At 52.9% G+C, this 19,213-nt stretch overlaps 1 protein-coding gene across 2 annotated transcripts in view; it reads left to right on the top strand.

Annotated features, from left to right (window-relative positions):
* The window catches only part of ZBTB16 (zinc finger and BTB domain containing 16), a 192,815-nt gene extending 174,246 nt beyond the window's left edge, over positions 1–18,569 (top strand). For both annotated transcript variants that reach the window (XM_049612892.1, XM_049612902.1), the window contains exons 5-7: positions 6,012–6,182; positions 10,905–11,072; positions 13,212–18,569. In XM_049612892.1, the coding sequence (XP_049468849.1) occupies positions 6,012–6,182; positions 10,905–11,072; positions 13,212–13,441 (569 nt within the window). In that variant the 3' untranslated portion in view covers positions 13,442–18,569. The remainder of the gene's footprint in view (positions 1–6,011; positions 6,183–10,904; positions 11,073–13,211) is intronic.
* Positions 18,570–19,213: the final 644 nt, after the last annotated feature.

Genomic DNA, 19,213 nt, shown 5'->3' with positions numbered 1-19,213 from the left:
CTTGGGGGTGGAGGATGGCTGAGGTGTGGGTCACCATCTCCAGAGACAGAAGTGAGGCAAAAGGAAGCCCAGATGTTTGCACGGGCTCTGCCCACATTACCCGGAACCATGCTTTTCATTCAGGAGGTTATTTCGTTCCATACCCTCCTCTTATCTCCAGTTATAAGCCGTTTCAGGCAGACATCCTTGGAACACAGCCCAAGACTGAGCTCCAGTCAGTCTTCAGAAGAGCAGAGGAGGTACTGTTCTTTGACCTGATAAATTATTTCCTTGGACCAAGGCTAATTTATGTATCTGATTTACATCGAAATTTATAGATTGATAGGAAACAATACATTTTGTAGAATTTACATACTCAGAAAGATTTGTCGTTTGCCTCATCACAGCCCTGGGACGTTGGCGTTGGAAAAGGCAGGTGAGTTAGGAATGCCATTTCCTAGAGGAAGAAATGAGGCCAAGGGCAGCGGCTGCTTGGCCCAGGGTCACAAAGCCAGGAAGGCGGTGCCTCTGGGCCAGAACGGAGGTCTCTTTCACTGCACTGGTGGTCTCAGTCTTTGCTTCTGAGCAACAGAGCTCAGACACAGAGTGAGAACTGGGGAGTCCTGTCCAGCCCACCAGACAGACACGAGAGGCCCCAACAAGATCAGATGGCTGTGGGTCACTCAGTATCACTAATTGCCAAGGAGAGTCTCCCTGGAAGTGCTCAGGAATGGCTTCATTTGGTCTGAGCTTTCTTCAGCTCTTGGGTCTAGCTGTCTGAACCGGGACTGCCCGTACCCCCTGCCCCCTCTGCCCTTTGCGATTTGTCTCCCAGCTCCTTACTTATTCTTTTACACACCATGCAATTACTGAGTGCCTGCTACAGTGTGCTGGGCCCTGCGCTCTGTGTCGGGGAACACAGAGCTGAAGCAAACAGCTCCTGCTTTAGAGGGTTTCCAATCTCTTAGGCAGAACTGAGTGTCAAAAATAAATGTATCAAAGGCTTTTATGTGCTGTAGTCATGAAGGCTTAGAGGAAGAAGATGTTCTTGGCCCTGCGTCCTAAATGGTGTAACTCATCCAGGATCCCTTCTCTAGAGTGCACTTCTGGAAGCAGCAGCCCTGAGTCGACAGAACAATGTAGGCTCGTATGTTGTGTGGGGCTGCGGTGATCCCGAAGCAGCTCACTTGCTGTGGGAGGATGCCCAGGCTGAGGGGGGGATGTGGAGGCTGGAATCCAGCCTCTTTGCTCGTGAGAGCTGTGCACCCAGGTGACCGTCGGTGTCTGCCCAGAGGAAGGGGCATGACTTTCTAAGTCAGACAGGGGCGTCGTCCGGGCCGGTAGTGGCTCTTGCTACCACTTCATTGTTCTGCCATGCTCACGGGTATCTCGTTCATCACCATCTCAGCAACTACAGGCGGTGTGGCAAAGGATGAGCACAGCCCAGTCCAGAGAAGTTCAGTGACATGCTCAGGATCACAGAGCAAGCGAGTGGCAGACCAAGACCTCTGTGCTGCTTTTGTCTTCCTTCAGTATGATTACTGAAGATTTTCTGCCAACAGTGGAGCCTCCTCCCGTCTCCCCAGTGTGGTCTCAGGCACAAAGTCTCTCTGTAGCGTCAGAAAGAGCACCGAGTATCTCTGGAGCTCAGGCGTTGAAAGGAGCCGAGTGTTTTAACACTGCCCGGCCCTCTTGGCCAGCTGCACACCTCACTGCAGCTAATGAATTTGCTAATACAATTTTCTAGATAATTTTATTTCCATAGTCCCACGTTTTAATGTGTTTCCAAAAGCTAGCATTTATTTGCTTAATCTCCCAGTGTAATAGAATCTGCCTTGACTCATCATACATGCGAACAATCAGCTAGGCAGAAACTACAGCAAATTGTTTAATAACTCAAATCTAGTCTCTAGATTTTTAGCTTGCATGCACCACTGGCTTCTCTTGTGTCTCCCCCACTTCTCCCCCCGCCACCTTTTCCTTTTTGCTTTTTAAACATTTTTCCATCTCCTCAGCTGTTGGTCTCCAAACAGAAGGAAGGAGAGAGTGGATATGGGGCCTCTGAGGCCCCTTCTCTTCACCTCTGCACCGAGGCCGGTGTGTCAGTGGCCAAGGAGAGCCCCTGAGCCTCGTGAGATGTCCCAGGAAGGGGAGAGGGACCTTTGCAGGGACATTGCAGCCTTTCCTTCCCACGTGGTGATTATGTAACTTGAAACCTGGCACAGAGCTGACCATCCGGGACTGTAGGTGTACCATGCTTCCCATCTCCAGCCTGGGCCTCAGTTCTCTCCCCCCGCTCTGGTCCTCACGCCCGTACCCGAGGCTCGTCCCCACCCACCTCCAGTGCTATCAAAAAAGCCATCCGCTCTCTGCCTGCTTCCGATCACTTGCTGCTGCTCTTGGTCCCCACGTGACCCTGGGGGTGTTGTCCTCGCATGGAGGTTGGGTCACGCCAGCACCCCTGTCCTTTCCTGGCATCGCATAGCCTGTAGCATGAAGTGTGATCTGTCCCACCTGGCGATGTGGCCCCGGTGGTCTGACCCTCCACTAACGTCCCCTGCTTGGGTCCGTCCTCAGGGTCTGTCCTGTGTCTGCCTGCTCCGAGATTTTCTTGAGGTGTTTCCTTGCTTATCCCGGCCCCTGGACCCCTCCTCCGGCTCCTTGGCTGGTTAATGCTCTTGATTTCTCAAAGCCAAAGTTTTCATGGGGTCACCCTGTCTTGTCCCTGGTGGGTCATCGATCTGCCTGGGAACTAGTCTGGGTCCCTATTTGTGTGCTTGAACTCAGCATCCTCCTGGTCACTTAGCACAGTGCCTACACTTAGTGACGTTCATGGAGTGTGCTGGCCGGACACAAAGAGGGTCCAGGCCATCCTGAGAAGTACGGATGGCCTAGTGGGGGCAGCTTTGAGGAGCCTGCGGAAGACCAAGAGGGCAGAGAGCTGCGGTATCCCCAGTCAGTCCTGCTGGGTGTACCAGCCCTTGGAACTCCTCTGGGCTTGGCTTTTTAGGCTTGGGGTATCCTACTGGGACTGTCACGATCCCTCTGACCCAGGTACCTTCCACAGCCGGGGATTTCAGGGGATGCTGAAGGAGCACTGTGGGCCGCTGAAGGGCTTGGCTGGCCCAGGAGGCCTGCCCCAGCTGACCAGTTTAAGGCAGCTGTTTGACATCTGGCTTAATCGGGGCTGGTGCTTGGGGCCCTCGGGATGAATCAGCCAGGGCAGCTGTCTCACTGCACACATTGCAGATGGACTGCCCCCATGGGCGTGTTCACCTGCTAGACAGACACCAGCCGCTCACTGTCGGCTTCTGTCCCACAGACCACCCTCTCAGGCAGGTGGAGCCGAGCACCCCGGCACCTCCTGGGGTTCTTGCTGGCCCTCAGAGGTTGGGAGGCTTCAGAGGGCTGTACCTTGTGACTCCACTTGCGGTCCCCTCCCAATGGCCACGGTGGTCTCACTGTTGCCAGAGTGGGCCCTGCAGGTCCGGGGGCCGCTGGACCAAGCTGGGTTAGTGCTGGTGTGGTGGCGTCATCACTGTGCCCCTTCCAGGAGAGGCCTGGACAGATTGCACACCCAGAAGAACATAGGGGCCTGGCCCTGTGCTTTCTAAAGTCAGACAGACCTTGGGCATTTTCAAATCCCAGCTCTGCCTCTTCGGACTGTGTGACCTTAGGCAGGTTATTTAACCGCTCTGTTTTTCCATTCGTAAAAAAGAGGGAGGAGGATGCCTGCCTAGTGGGGTTGGTTGCAAGTTTTCAATGAGATGGCGGCACAGGTAAGCAGCGGCACAACACCTGTATTCTTCCTTTCCCTCGTGCGCACTGAGGCCGGGAGCGAAACCGCGCTCCTGCTTTGTGCCCGGCCTTCCCTGGACCTGGATGCAGGCAGCGACTGCTGGCAGGATGGAGCATGGCTCCAGCTGCCCAGGCCTCTGAGTATCTGCAGGGGTGGCTGTGAAGGGAGGGGGAGGGTCTGGCCTTCCCACTAGTTCATCTTAAACCCAGCCACGAATGGGACTGAGGCAGCGAGAGCGGACCCCCGCTTTGCTGTCTCCGTTGGGTGACCCAGGAGGCAGCAAGGTCCTCATGCTGTCCTTCTCTTCACCCCACTACCTATGTGAAGCTCCTTGATTCCACACAGAATAGACAGAGCTCCGCCCTTCCTCCCCCTCTGGGCTGGGTTGACAGATGCTAGGCCTGTCTACCCTTCCCACTTACTTGCATCCTTCACACAGGGCAGGGCGATGCAGGGCTGAGCACAGGTTATATCACCCAGATGCCACCAAGAGGGGAGAGATGAGCTTCCCAGGGGAGCTGACACGCTGAGGGAAACAGGATCCAAAATGGCGGGCAGTGAGCCACCAGTTAGGACTCAGATGGTGGGTGTAGATGCTTCCTCATGGGCTGCTGTACCCAGAATGGCTGTGGCTCCAGAACAGGTTGATCAGAAAGTGGGCTGATAATAGAAAATAGCAGCCTGTTTGTGTAGGGTACCATAATTCACCTGTGCTTCTGATGAGTGCAGGGAATGACCAGACAGAGTGAAATGGAAATCTCATGGCGCTCCTTAGCTTAAAGCCCTTTGACAATTGCCCATTGGTCTTGGGACACAGCCTAAACATCTTCATGTGGTTTTCAAGACCCCACATGACCTGGCCCTGCCTGCTGGTTTGGCCTTCCCCTCCACTGTCTCCCCGTCTCTCCAGCTGTGTTGTTCTTCTCTCTGATCCTCCAATCAACTATGTTTCTTTCCAGAGTGTTCAGGGATGCTCTCTCCCGGGTGCGGGGTGACATCTACAACGGCAGCAGAGACTTTGTCCAGTTTTCCATGGTTATATCCCCAGTGCCCAAAAGAGAGTGCCCCTTATAGAAGGTACTAGAATAATATTTGTTGAATGAATGGACTCTTTTTTTTTTTTTTTTTTTTGAATGAATGGACTCTTAAGTGAAAGGAAGAGAGAGCTAGTTAAAAGAATAGGGTCTGGGGGCGCCTGGGTGGCGCAGTCGGTTAAGCGTCCGACTTCAGCTCAGGTCACGATCTTGCGGTCTGTGAGTTCGAGCCCCGCATCAGGCTCTGGGCTGATGGCTCGGAGCCTGGAGCCTGCTTCCGATTCTGTGTCTCCCTCTCTCTCTGCCCCTCCCCCGTTCATGCTCTGTCTCTCTCTCTGTCCCAAAAATAAAAAAAATAAAAAATGTTGAAAAAAAATTAAAAAAAAAAAAAAAAGAATAGGGTCTGTTGGGGTGCCTGGGTGGCTCAGTCAGTTAAGCTCAGCTTCAGCTCAGGTCATGATCTCGCGGTTCGTGGGTTCCAGCCCCGCATTGGGCTCTGTGCTGACAGCTCAGAGCCTGGAGCCTGCTTCAGATTCTGTGTCTACCTATTTCTCTGACCCTCCCCTGCTCACACTCTGTTTCTATCTCTCTCTCAAAAATAAGTAAACATTAAAAAAAAATTAAAAGAAAAGAATAGAGTCTGTGGCTAGCCTCCGGAGAGGATTCAGACCCAGGCAGCCGGCGTTCGAACGGCGTGTCTGCAGCTTCTGAACTCTGGGGGAGCTTTGGACAAGTTGCTCAGTCTGTCTGTGTGCCTCATTTGCCTTATCTGAAAGGTGAGGTGGTAGAGATGGGATTTTAAAGCAGTTATGTTTGAGCAATGGCTTGGGTGCATATTACCGTCTTCGTTACGTGATTCCTCACAGAGGCCACCCTGACTTCCCAGTACCCTGCCTTTGACACAGCACTACACGCGGCTGCTGACGCACATTTATTGTTGCGACGCATCCGATCCTCTCTTTCTCCTCTCTCTTTAGGTTCCGTGAGGGTGAGCGGTAAGTTGATGTTATCCACCATTGCAGTGGCACACTGGGTGCTCCATCAACGCTGGGTGTGCCTTTGGGTCTGCCCCTGAGCTTGGGGGATTGGAGGCACTGGTCCTGTTCCTGGCTCTTGCTCTCTCGTCTGGACCTGGACGAGTAAAGAATGGCCTTGAGCTCCGCCCCCCCTGAGGCTCTCCCCGCTCCTCTTTCCCACAGGCACGGACATGGCTGTCTTCTGTCTGCTGTGCGGGAAGCGTTTCCAGGCTCAGAGCGCACTCCAGCAGCACATGGAGGTCCACGCGGGCGTCCGCAGCTACACCTGCAGCGAGTGCAACCGCACCTTCCCCAGCCACACCGCCCTCAAACGTCACCTGCGCTCGCACACAGGTAGGCCCGTGCAGGTGGCGGGTGGATGGTCGGGGTCTCTGGGAACCCGTGTCTGGATTTACCTCCAAAAATGTGGAGTGGAGCTGTGAGGTCGAGTCGGCCCTCTGCCCTTCTTGGTTCAAGGTGGGCATGCGGGCGCCTCCATGGTGCACGTACGTGTTCGTTGTTCTCCCCATCCCACCTTGGGGGTCTGGGGTTCCCAGTCTCTGTGTGTTCCACACAGCAGGTGGTCGTTAGAGATGCAGGCTCTTGGGTCCCACCTTTGGAAACTTTGACTTAGCGGATGTGGGTGGGATCCGAGACTACGCGTCCTTGATATATATTCTCAAAAGACTCTGAGGCAGGTGGACCCAAAACCTAGTTCGGGAAAAAAAACTACCTGTTTGGTCTCAACCATCTGCCACAGCCTCCACCCCACGACCATTCGCTCCTGAAGTCCCCCTTGGGCTCCTAAGGGAATGTTGCAGGAGTGGTCCTGCTGGCTCTAAAATAACAGAAGCAAATTTTCTATCCTTAGCCCTTAACCTTGCTTAAGGGAGATGATGAGGGTTTATGAACAATGAGCCAGAGGACGGGAGAGGAAGGTGGTTGTGAGTCAGGGGGCTGGGCCCTGTGCCCCACCCTCTAGATGGACCCTGAGGGCCGAGGGGCAGATCGATCCCCTAGCAAGGTAATGGGTGACTTAAATTCATTCCTTTCTCTGTGACAAAATTGGGTCTTTACTGACTGTACATGGAGAAAGGAGTGTCCCTCTCTGAGTCTGCATGTGTCTCTGCTTGTGCGTGCTCTGTCCTGGGTTTGGAGTGGGAGTGGGGGACAGGGTGGGCCCGGGAGACAGAGAGGCACGCTCCGTATCGGGGTGTATAATGGGGCGTATGCTCATGTCTGTTGAAGGGGGTAGAAAAAGTTGTGTGCCTCAAGACAGGAAATGGTAGGACCCTCTCTCTCCTCATTCTTGGGTCTTATCACAGCTCTGGGATTAAGTACACAGGCCAGGCCTCTCGTGGGTGGCGGGCTTTGCGGAATGAGGAAGGGGCTTTACTTATCCTGCACCGAGCAGGCCTGTCCTGCCAGTGGTGTGCATCTTCATCAAGGAGCCCCCCCCCCAACCCCGCTCATGCTTTTTGATGCCATTCACTTCAGGGCAGCATATTGCCTTCACATCACTTGATTTGCTTAGAACTATTCAGGCTCACTGGCATAGGACAAGGAGAGGTCCCATAAGGTAGGTTCCCAACAAGAAGGGCTCAGGAGGAGGGAATATCAATGAGGACTTTCTCTAGTGACTGTATAAGCATCCCCTGTGGTATAGGCACCAGCCTGTCCACACCTCCCCCACTGGGTCCCCAAGTTCAACCTTAATGAACAAAATGGCCAGTTACCTTTCAACCACTTAGAAGCATGCTGCCGGGTCGAACCAGTGTGGGCTTCATGGGACTTGAATGGTCCCAGCCCTGTGAAGTCCACCCAGGATGTGCCCTGCTCTCCCCTTCTGGGAGTGCAGACGTCAGAATATCACCTGCCCCTGTGTCAGTCATGCACAGATCTGTGGGGAGGGGCTATTCCAGACATAGTTTGGGAGAAGCAACTTGCTTGATCTAGGAAATAGAGCACATGTGCTACCCACGCACACATATACACACCCATCGATTTTCACCCTGGCGAGGCCCTGTGCACACAAGCTGTATGTATACAGGCCGAGCACACCCCCACACACAATGCCTCATTAATATTCCGTTGTTCTTGGCCCCGTTGCTGCTGGGGCCGGGTGTTTAGCATCGGCAGCTGTGTTTTGTAGGTTAGTCCAGCCGCGCTCTTGGCATTGATGGATCCCTGATTCACACGGCTCATCATATAATAAACTCTCAGCTGTGCTAAAGGGAGGGGCCAGAGGAGGCGCTGGATTGGGGCCGGGCCGGTGCCAGGGAAACCACCAGGTGAGGACAGGCCGCTGGGGTCACAGATGCACTGGGCAGGCCAGAGGGGCTCTAATTAGTCTCGTTTGTCCTGCACTTAATGTCAAGCTCATTAAAGAGGGTACAGAGTTAATCAACGTGCCACAAATTGGATTTTGAGTTCTGCAGCCAGTTTTGTGTACATTTTGGCCACAGTGACACCATTAAGTCTCAGGGTGAGGGTTTTAGGCCAGGTGCTTGCCATGCTTCAAAGTGCATGTGTGTGTGTGTGTGTGTGTCTTTTTTTTTTTTTTTTTTTTTTTTCCCTCCGAGTTCCACTTTACTCCTTTCCCGGGGCTGACTCTGGAGATTTCCTATTCAAACTCATTTAACATGTGATCCACTTCATAATTAAATTCATAAAAATCTGATCAAACAAACCTCTCTGCCTTAACCCTTTGTTTTTTTGAACTCTCAGGGCCCCCCTCTGGAGGGGAAGGGCACAGACGGTGGCTCTCCGCCCCCCGCCTCCCCCGGCCGGGTGGCTGCCGATGTACGTTTTAATTACCGGGCTCTCGCTGAAGTCTCACGTGGCCCTTGCTTTATTTATTTATTTATATCTTAATGAGGATACTGAATCCTTGATTAAAGTCATTATCGTTGCCAATTCGGCAAGGAGGGGAAGTCGGATGTCAGACGGCGGGGGGTGGCTGTGTGTGCAGGCGTCTGCACGGGGAGAGGGGCACACGGGCACAGGCCCGCACAGACTGACCCTCAGCTGGACAGACACGCAGCTAATTAGGACCAGCGTGTGCACGGACCTCTGCTCCCTTTGGGCTGGCGGTCAGGGACCAGGTGGTCTGCACAAGCCTGGCAGCCAGAGGGCAGGCAGGTGCCGAGAACCCCAGGATTCAGTCCGGCCCCGGATCTGCACGTACCTCTGAGCCAGGGCTGGGCCCCGTAGGTCGGGAGGAATTCGTGTCGAGGGACGGCTCTGCTCTTGCGCCTTCTCCTGTCCGACGCCTCGTGGGAGCGCTCCCACCCTACCCCTCCGTGACTTCTTGTAGGGAGAGAGCCTGCAGTGAGCAGACCCCAGCATCCACTCCCCACAGAGCCCTAAAAACCCTTCAGAACCATCAGAAGAGATGAGAATTTATGTGGGCACAGGGGCCTGCGTTGGAGAGGGGGGAGGTTGGGTTGGCGGCCTGAGGAGGAGAGAGACAAGAGAGTAAAATATCATTTTAAAGAGGAAGTGAAGGCACAGGCATGCGAGTCTATAACGAGGAGGACAATTTATGCCCAGGCACGAGTGCGGTTTGACATGGGGATAATGAAAAAACGTAGGTCATTGTGGATGACTTAAACCTTCAGCAGCTGAAGAAAATGTATGAAATGCAGAGGACATTACACGGTTGGCAGGCTCGCGCATCTGCAGAGGGACAAGTGAAATACAGTGGGCCATTCTTTACCATAAACTGTGGTTGTTGGAGATGCAGCCCAGAGAAATTGTAATTACAGTGACAAGACGAATCAGCGATATTTAAATATTCATGAACAAAGTCTGGGGTGATCAATCTATCTTTATTGTCTGTGCCTTCACTCCTGTAATAAATAAGTAGCTGAAGTCCTCACCTTTCAGCCCCCGAAGCCCCCGCGTTGGGTGGTTCAAAGAAAGAGATGGTGCATCCCCACACCCTGGCTTCTCACCCTCCAGAGGACTGAAGAGCGGGAAGCGCAGGAAGGGAGGCTGATTGGGCACTGATTCCAGGCCATGGGCGACAGCTCTCCCCACTGGGTGGAGGGAGCCGGTAACAACTTCATCTACCCCCCAGTTCCCGAGCATCTGCTCTGGGCGTCTCAGTGCTCCGTACCGAGGCAACGGGGATGCATGAGACCCCCTTCTTACCCTGGAGGGGCTTCCACTCTAGAGGCACCGAGGGCATGACAGGAGACACACGGTACAGCGTGTCACTTAGCGGTCTGATGAGTATCGCGTGTCCACACTCTTGGAACCAGACCTGAATCCCGACTCAGCTGCTTACATGCTGTTTGACCTTACACACCATCTATCTCTCAGCCTCTCGTTCTTCTCCTCTGTACAGTGAGAATCCTGTGTTTCTTGCTAAAATAACAAAATGCTAGACATTTCTTCTCTTTGGGGACAGAAGAAAGAGAGTGACTCAATTTGTCTGGAGGGCGGGGGTTGGCTACAGGGAATCTTCCACACCATGGTGATGTGTGAGCCGGGCTTTGAAGGATGACTAGGAGTTTGCTGGGCAGAAAAGAAGAAATCAAGCAGAGAGCATAGCTGCTGAAACTAAGGAGGAGGGAGAGAGCAGAAAGCATTTGGGCGGGGTGGGGGGTGGGCAGTGTGATCTAGTTGTTTCTCAGATTGGAGGGTTTTTTTTGAGGAGGGGGGAGTCAGTCAGGCTAACATGGCTTTTGCCCCTGACCTACAGAAAAGGAAGAGAAGGGAGCCTGAGGAGCTGGGGGACAAGGTTTCAAAGCCCACAGGTCTGCTTTCCCTTTGTGGGGGCCTGCTTTCTGGGGATTGCTGTTCATCCCTGAACCAAATGCGCTCTCTCTTCCTGAGACTGGCCCTTGACCCATGGGCAACCGAGGGGCCACAGTAAAGTACGGACCTGTGTGAACACACTATTCACATTGGGAGCTGGAGGGGGGGGGGGGCTGGGTCTTTCCATGGTCTTTGGAGAATGGTGGTGAATGCAGGCAGTCTCCTCTTCCTGGCGTACTGAATGTGGCTTGTGGTTTCCTAAAGAGGGAGCGGGGAGAGGCAAGGCCTTGATCCAGCCCTTTGTCCCCACAGGCGACCATCCCTATGAGTGTGAGTTCTGTGGCAGCTGCTTCCGGGACGAGAGCACGCTCAAGAGCCACAAACGCATCCACACGGGTGAGAAACCCTATGAGTGCAATGGCTGTGGGAAGAAGTTCAGCCTCAAGCACCAGCTGGAGACGCACTATAGGGTGCATACAGGTACTGAAGACCGGTGAGGGCACCTGAGCTGGGGCAGGGACCTGGGTGAGGGGTAAGGGGCAGGTGGCTCTCCAGGGCAGCCCGGGCGAGGATGGTCCAAGACTTACCCCAAGACTGGAACGTGACTCTGGTGAAGGTTAGCACGATGGCCCAGGTGCCACCGCCCGGGGTCAAGGCCGAGGCAGACATTGCTAATTGATCATGGCACGCTTTCCAGGGGCCCAGACTGGCCTTCCAGGCAGCCATGCCAACGGCTTGCAGTTTGTGCGTCCTGATTTGGGGTCAAGTTGGCCTGCTTACTGAAAAGTAGAGGCTGGGATGGTTTCTTGTTACTGGGGGTTAGAGTAAGAACTGGGGGGTGGGCACTGAGTCTGGTCTCCAGGCACTCAGCTCTGGAGAGCTGAGACACTGTTGGGTTGAGTTCTTCTCAGAGATCAGAGGGGCAGGTATATTTACTAACCCCTCTTCATGTATAACGTTGTAGCATTTCACAGGGCTTTCACATTCCTTTTTATGCAAGAGAAATGTGATCAGAGGGTGGGGTCTGAGGACAGAACGAGTAGACATGGCCATGGTGTCCAGAATTGCCAGATTCGGGGGCAGTGGAAGGCTGGAGCTGGCCTGCAGTGGCCCGTGAAAGCCCATCTTGCCCATCTCTTCCCAAGTGCAGTGACATCACCTCAGTCGCTTAAAAGCAGCCGGGGTCAGAGTAGTCCCAACATGGCCATGGGCAACTGCTACAGAATCGGGCCTTTTTGGAGAGCCAGTTGTTAACTGCTTCCCAGCAGCACATTGCAGGTTGGGGGGATGGTGGGTATTCAGAAGGACCTCCCATGAGGATACGAGGCGTAGTGGAAGCTAGTGGAACCTGGTAAACTTGAAGCCTCCTCTGATCAGGGGAAGCAGCCATCCTGACCAGAAGACGGTGGGGAGAGGTGACTGAGGGGTGACTGAGGACAGGTTGTGCTGGCCGAGGGGAGAGTATGCTTCCATAGGAGGTGGGGGGATAAAGGAGGCAACAAGAAGAGGATGTGTGGTGTCATAGCTGTGTGTTCTTGCCTCCAGCCTGGGCCATAAGGAAAGCCTCGGGTGGGGTGCTTGCTGCTGACAGCTAGAGTCCCTCCCGGTATTTTCCAGAGCCCTGGGGCTTCCTTAGCCCCCTGCTGGGGATGTGACCTGGTGAGCCGATCATTAAATGCATTGGTGGTGACTATTGTAAATAGCAGGTCGATAGTTAGATCACTTTGGCTGTTCATTACTTCATTATTTGCTGGGGCCTCTGCACAGAGGAGTATTGATAGCAAGATGGCTGGCCAGTTAATTACTGTATCGAAACAAGGTTCCCTCACACCCTCTGCTCAGCTCCAGGGGACTCTAACTGGGAGGAGGCTGGGCAGCAGCTAGGGTGTGGCAGGGCACTCCCAGGCTCTCTGTCCCTCACTGCTCTCTAGCCCCCCTGGGAAGGCAGGGTCCAGCCTTAGAGGAGTAGGCATCCCAAATGGAACACATTTGAAGGAAAGGATTCCCTCATTTTCATCCCCCTCCTCCCTACCAGCTGTAGCCTCAAAACGACTGTATCCCCGTGTTCCCCTAGAAGGAATATCCCGAAGGACTTTCAGGGCCTCACTGTCCCTTCTCTAGACCCCCATATCCTTTCTTCGGAAGGTAAGATTCTGGGCCTTTGGGAGGGTTAAATAGAATGAGGCAGGGCTAAGGGTGTGCTTGGCAACAGGGCAGCCCCTTGGTACGTGTGGCTGCTGAAATGAGGAACCATGGAGTCCCTCTGAGCCACTGAGCATGTAGTTCCAGAGGCACTAGCCACGCTTCAGGTGCTCAGTAGCTCTCTGTGGCCAATGGCTACCATATTGGATGGTGTATCCACACTTCAGGTGCTTAGTAGTTCCGTGTGGCCAGGGACGACCATACTGGATGGTGCCTCCGTGCTTCAGGTGCTCAGTAGCTCTTTGTGGCCAGTGGCTACCGTATTGGATGGTGCATCTGTCGTCGCAGAAAGTTCTAGTGGGAGGTGCTAAACTAGAGGGGCCCAAGTCTCCAGCGAGCGAGGGCCCAGAGCAGCCCTGGCGAGACCCTCACGGCTCTCTCCCTGTGTCCTGGCTCTCTCCTGCCCTCCCCCCACAGGTGAGAAGCCCTTTGAGTGTAAGCTGTGCCACCAGCGCTCCCGGGACTACTCGGCCATGATTAAGCACCTGCGCACGCACAACGGCGCCTCCCCCTACCAGTGCACCATCTGCACGGAATACTGCCCCAGCCTCTCCTCTATGCAGAAGCACATGAAGGGCCACAAGCCCGAGGAGATCCCGCCCGACTGGAGGATAGAGAAGACTTACCTCTACCTGTGCTACGTGTGAGGCAAGACGGCGGCAGTGGCGGGGGAGCGGGCAGCCGGGAGAGAAGAGTTAGGGCAGGATGAAGTCGAGGAAGGACCGTGGAAAAAAAAGAAAGAAAAAGACAAAAAAAAGGAAATAGAAAAAAAGAAAAAAAAAGAGAGAGAGAAGAAAAAGGAAACCTGATAGCTGTCTGGCCTGGGACTCTCTCTGGGGCTCCAAGTGACCTGGATGCCCCGCCACCACCCCTCCCCGGCGGCCTCTGTCCCTCCTCCCTGGCTGGAGGTTGGCTTCATTTTCTTGGGTTGGGGTGAGCATGGTTTGTTTAGCTCACTTGGTGGTATATTTTTCTCTTCCCTCCACCCAGACCCTCCTTTTGCATCCAGAAGTGGAGGCTAGGGAGGGGGTGAGGGGTGCTGTGGTCAGAGCCAAACAATCTTTGCCTGTCGCCCTCAGAGGGAGGGGGCCCGCAGGTGGTGGGGCTGGGTTGGGTCACAGTCACTAGTCGAAGGTCACATGGCAGCTCTGGGGGCAGAGTGGAGTGGGAGGGGCTCTCCTTCCCTCCCACCACTCAGTTCATTTGTAGCCCCCCACCCCCCAGCTCTGCCGCTCGGGGTGTCCCCTCAAGGTGTTCGGAAGCCTCATGGCTCTTGCCCCTCCCCCAGCTCCTTGCTCCCTGCCTCCAAGAGGCCCCTCCCAAGTGCAGGGGTGCCCAGCCCCTCATGCATCAGGCAGCGCCTTCCCTCCTGGCTTAGCTCCCTAGCTGGGAAGCTGCATTGGACTCCACAGCCCCCTCACCCCACCCTCCGCTTTCTGAGAACACAAAATAAACGGAGTACCCCACCCTAGTCAAGCCCTGTCATGAGCGAGGTTCCTGCTGAGCTGCTTTCGCTTCCAAAATGGGAAAACATAACTAACCCTATACCGTCCCACCAAGCAAACCAACACCAATCCCTACCACCCCTATTTCAGGCCCTAGGAGAAGGCGTCCGTGAAAGGGCTCATTGTCCGAGGGAAGGATGTGCCCAGATGTGTCCTACACCTGGAGAAGGGGACGCCCTGCCCGGGGATTGGGCTAGCTGGTTGGGGGTGGGGACCCCAGCCCTGGTCCAGAGAGCAGCACAGAGTTCCTGGCTCTCAGGGCAACCCCCCCCCCCACAAGTTCCCAGGGAGGAGGAAGGAGAGGAGGAAGAGGAGTAGAAAGCGCTTTGGCCCTTATGTAAATGTTTTGCTTCTTTTCTGTGTCCCCTGTTCCCCTGTTAGCACATTGTACTTGAATTACCTCAGTTTTTTGTGACCTCATGAGCTTTTTTAACCCCTGTATCTCTTTTTTGGTTGGGGGTTGGAGGAAATGGGGAGGACGTTCTTTTCTGTTTCTTGTGTAAATTAATAGTTGGTTTAGTAGATTTCAGCTGGCCACGGCCCTTGCCATCCCAGCTGGACAGAGCTGGACGGAAGGAGTGGAGTACTCAGGATCAGGACGTGAGAGCCGGGGTCAGCAGAAGGTGGGCGAAAGGGAGGGTGTGTCAGGGGCACTCTGGAGTCACCGTTGGCTCTGCCCAGGGCCTCCCAGAGGCCTCTGTACCCAGCAAGGGTTCAGCCTAAAACACTCTGGAGAAGATCCTACCTTTCTTAGAATTTGCTGGGTCCTTTGGGCCTGGGGTCCTGTATTATTCAGATCCCTGCAACCGTGTGGCCCCGCCTCTGTGTGCGTTATTATTGCCAAAATGGGTCTAATTTGCAGGGCTGGCGTGGGGATGAGCCGGCCTCTGTTTTGTTGCGTTGGGGTGGGGGTGTTGTTTTTCTAAAAGCTACCTCTTATGTTCCTCCAGTTCTTCTTTTGTTCCCTTGCTGCCTCCCTTTCTGCTGCTCTGTTTCCCTCCTTCCCCCCAACCTCCCCACCCTGAATTTTGGAAAGCACGTTTGCAATATTTGGTTCGCTTTGGGATGGGCCCTCCGTTTCATCTCATGCTTTATTTGTAAGAGTTGTGTTTGTTTGTTTGTCTTCTTTTTTTTCTTTCCTTTCTCTCTCTGAGAAAGTTGTGGCTGCGTTTTTATCTTAGGGTTTTAAAAGTGGTTTTGGGGAAGTGGTTTTGGGGAGAAGGGTTGTGAGGGCTCTAGGGAAGTCGGAGGGATGGGTGCTGCTGTGACCACCCCCCTGTCCCTCAGCCCCGTCCCTCCTGCCCTCCCCTGCAATCCTGCCCACCAAATTTGAAGGCCTTAAAAATTGTGTGTGGGGGGATCGGAACTTGGGGGGACCGTGTCACTAGACTGTCGGTCGGGGATGGTCAGGTAGGGAGGATGCTCTTTTGCAGTTGTAATAATGACTTAGTGCTTTGGAAAGGACAAAAAAAGTTGAACTATGTGACTAGAGCAGTTGTCGTGTTGATAATGTGAAAAGAGGCAAATCATCTGGGGGAGGGGCGGTCTGTAAGAAATGTTTATGCACTATGCTTCCTCCCCCAGCCTGGGAAGGAAGGGGGTCTGTAAACCCCCGAAAACAATATTTTAACAGCAAGATCTCTTGCAACTTCGGTGGGGAAGGAAAAAAAAAAAAAAAGAAACTATTCCATAGACGTAGCTGACACCTCTCACTCGCCCCCACCCTTCCCACGCAGCCTGGGTCTCCTGCCCTGTTCATAAAAGCTGAGAGGGTTGAGCTAATATTTACAAATTGTAATATTTTTGTAATGTTTGTTAGTTCCTTCGTCAGTTCTACAGGACCTTGCCCTTTTTTCCTTTTGTAATGTGAATAGGAAAGAAAAAAGACAAAAAAAAAAAAAATCCACCACCGCCACCACCAAAATAGCCCTCTGTGTGTGTGTGCGCGCGCGTGTGCTTTTTGTGTGTGGTTGTGTGTTCAGTCACGCAGTATTGTTGTAATCTGGTGTTGCAGCATCAGATGGTACTAAGTGAGCACCTGTCTGCCCCCCACCGTCCCTGAGGGACCCTAGCAGGGAAATGAGGACAGAGGGTCAGGATGGGTGGTTTCTGAAGGATACTGAATGGGAGACGCCTGTGTTGGCTTTGCTCTCCCCTCCTCCCCGACGAAGCCTCGACACCTGGATAGAGTCCAACATGCCTCTTTGCTAGGTTCCTACTCACAAAGATGAAGTAATTCTGACCTTGCCAAGGCCTTCTTTGCCAGGCCTAAGGGCCAAGGCGAAGGTCAAAAATTATCTGGAGTCTTCAGATGTGTCTGAATAAAGGGGGCTGGGGAGACTAGGAGGGCAGAGGGTGCTGTCTCCCCAGGTGAGAGCTGAGTGTTACTTCCCTCTCCATTCTGCCATCTGGCCCCTTGGCCACCTGCTGCCTTTAGCTGTGTTACCGCTGACGACCCTCCCTGCTACTGCCTTACCCAGCATTAGCGAAACTTCTCCAGCCGGGAAAGTCCGAGCTGCTTAATGGTCCCTTTCTAGTGTTCAGCTCCTACAGGCGTGTCCCTTAATGCTTTTGGTGACATTTACCCATCATGTGCTCTTTCCCTATTCACTCCTTCACTCATTCAAAGCATTAAGATCCTATGTGTATATAGGATAGACAAATATATAGATATATATATATATAGCAAGAGAGAGATATAAAATAGTAAATATCATTGCTGCTTTGGGCTGCTTTGGAGGAGGCCACGGATATAGGGAAGGTAGATCTGGGGTGCAGGGGTGGGTAGGGAGGCTGGGGGCCCCAGTGATTCAGTACAATCCAGGGATGCAATGCGGGCTTGTTTAGTCTTTGTGCCTGAACGTTTCTCCATGTGTAGAAAAAAAACACAATATTTGCTGCAATTTTTCACAAGTGTATGGTACCCTTCTGGATGCTGTTGGTATGGCCAGCTGCAGGGGTGAGCAGTGGTGGGGCAGCCTTTGGACTGTCCAGTGAGGGTGGCGGGCAGGACGAGATTTGTGGAGAGTCCCCTGCAAGTCCAGTAAGAGTGAAAGCTGGGGCACCACGTGTTAGAGGAGCAGAGAAAGATCAGACTCTGTTCATTTTTCCTGGGCCTCTGTCCTATCTTTTTCCTCTTCCATCTGGTTTCCTCCTTCCTGGATCTTCATGGCAGCACTTCCTTGGACGTTTCAGTAGGAGGGAAGAAAGCCAGACTGACCCTGCTCCGTGGCGCTCATGGGTGGAGGAGAAGGCAGAGCCAGCCGGGAGAGGGTGCAAGAGAGACCAGGGAGGTTGGGTCAGGGGAAGAGGGTGGGGAGAGAGGGGTGCAGGCCTCGCAGGCCTGTTGGCTGCCGGCCCTGCCTTCCTGGGTCCTTGATGGCCCACTTTGCAGACAGGGTACCAGCCTCCTGGTGTGTGTCATAGAATTTGTTCACGTAGTGTTATGCATGATCTTTGTGAGGTTACAAAGCCGTGGTGGTGCACCATGACATCCAACCCATATATATAAAGATAAATATATATATATATGTATGTAAATTATAGCACTGGGGGCCCCCGCTGCCCTGCTGGACCAAGCAAAACTAAGCCTTTTGGTTTGGGTATTACGTTTCGTTTTGTTACTTGTTTGTTTCTGTGGCTTGTCTTCTGTGGTGACAGCACAAGAATTCGTGTTTTTAATTAATTGACGTTCTAGTTCATGTCTACCTCAGCACCTCCTCTTAGCCTAATTTTAGGAGGCTGCCCAACTTTGTTTCTTCAATTTTACCGGTTACTTTTTTTTTTTTTTTTTTTTGTACAAATCTCTCTCTCCCCCCCCCCCCCCCCCCTCCCCCCCCCCCCCCCCTTGCCCCTGCCTAGCCCCAGCCCTGCTTGCCAGTCCCTCTGTGGTCTAGTCCCCATGTCACCCAATGTCAGTGCGGTCCTGGTCGCAGCTTTCCGCATCTGCCTTCGTTCCGTGTAGATTGATGCGTTTCTTTGTAATTTCAGTGTTTCTGACAAGATTTAAAAAGGAAAAAAAAAAAACAAAAAAAAGAAAAAAATGAATTTACTGCTGCAGGTTTTTTTTCTCTCTCCATGTGTCACTAAGTGAAGTTTGTGCCTTCTATAGCAAAGAGAATATTTTTTACATCCTACTAACAGTAGATTTTTTTGTAGTGAACATTTTTTGTATTTTTATTTATAAGTCTCATAAGAAAAATAGCAATGTTCAGTTGTATACCTTGAATCTGCAGTTAGAAGAGAATAAAGTTAATTCAGTTGTCTCTGGCTTGAAGTGTCCCCTTTTTTAAAAAAAAAAGAAAAAAGAAAAAAGCTGCTTTGTTTTTTTTTGACGTTTCTGGGGTGGGTAACACTGGAGGAACTGAGATTTCTGGCTGGGGATGGGGGAAGAGAAAGTTCTGGTGTAGTTCTGCGGCCTTTTATGCCATATTTTCCAAGGCACATGCCCACTTTGCAATGTATGTTTCTAATACTTTTTCTTTTAAAGATAGCATTAAATACACTATCGTTTGATCCTGGGAACAATGTATGGAGTCAACACCATAGACGTTCACGCAGTAGCTCAGATCAGTTACTGCTGTGAGCTCTGGGAATTCAGTGGGGGACATGACGGAACCCCTGTCCTCGAGGAGCAGACATTCCAGTGAGCCTCAGAGCCGGAACCCTCTTGCTTGTGTTAACCGGCTCGGTATCACGCAGCTGCTGAGGAGCCAAGCTGGAACCCGCGTCCGGATCTCCTGATGCCGAATCAAGGTTTGCTTTTTCCCAGGACTCCACAGGCAGGGCCCCCTCCTGTCTGGTCTTCGTTAAAGACGTTGTCAACTTCTCCCTGTCATTTCTCAAGAAGCTTCCATGCAGTTTAAGTTTCCTGGGTGTGTGGCAGCCATGCGGCATGGAGAAAGGAGATGGGAA

This window comes from Panthera uncia, chromosome D1 (assembly GCF_023721935.1).
Source record: "Panthera uncia isolate 11264 chromosome D1, Puncia_PCG_1.0, whole genome shotgun sequence".
Taxonomy (NCBI): Eukaryota; Metazoa; Chordata; class Mammalia; order Carnivora; family Felidae; genus Panthera; species Panthera uncia.
This window is presented reverse-complemented; position numbering and strand designations above follow the sequence as displayed.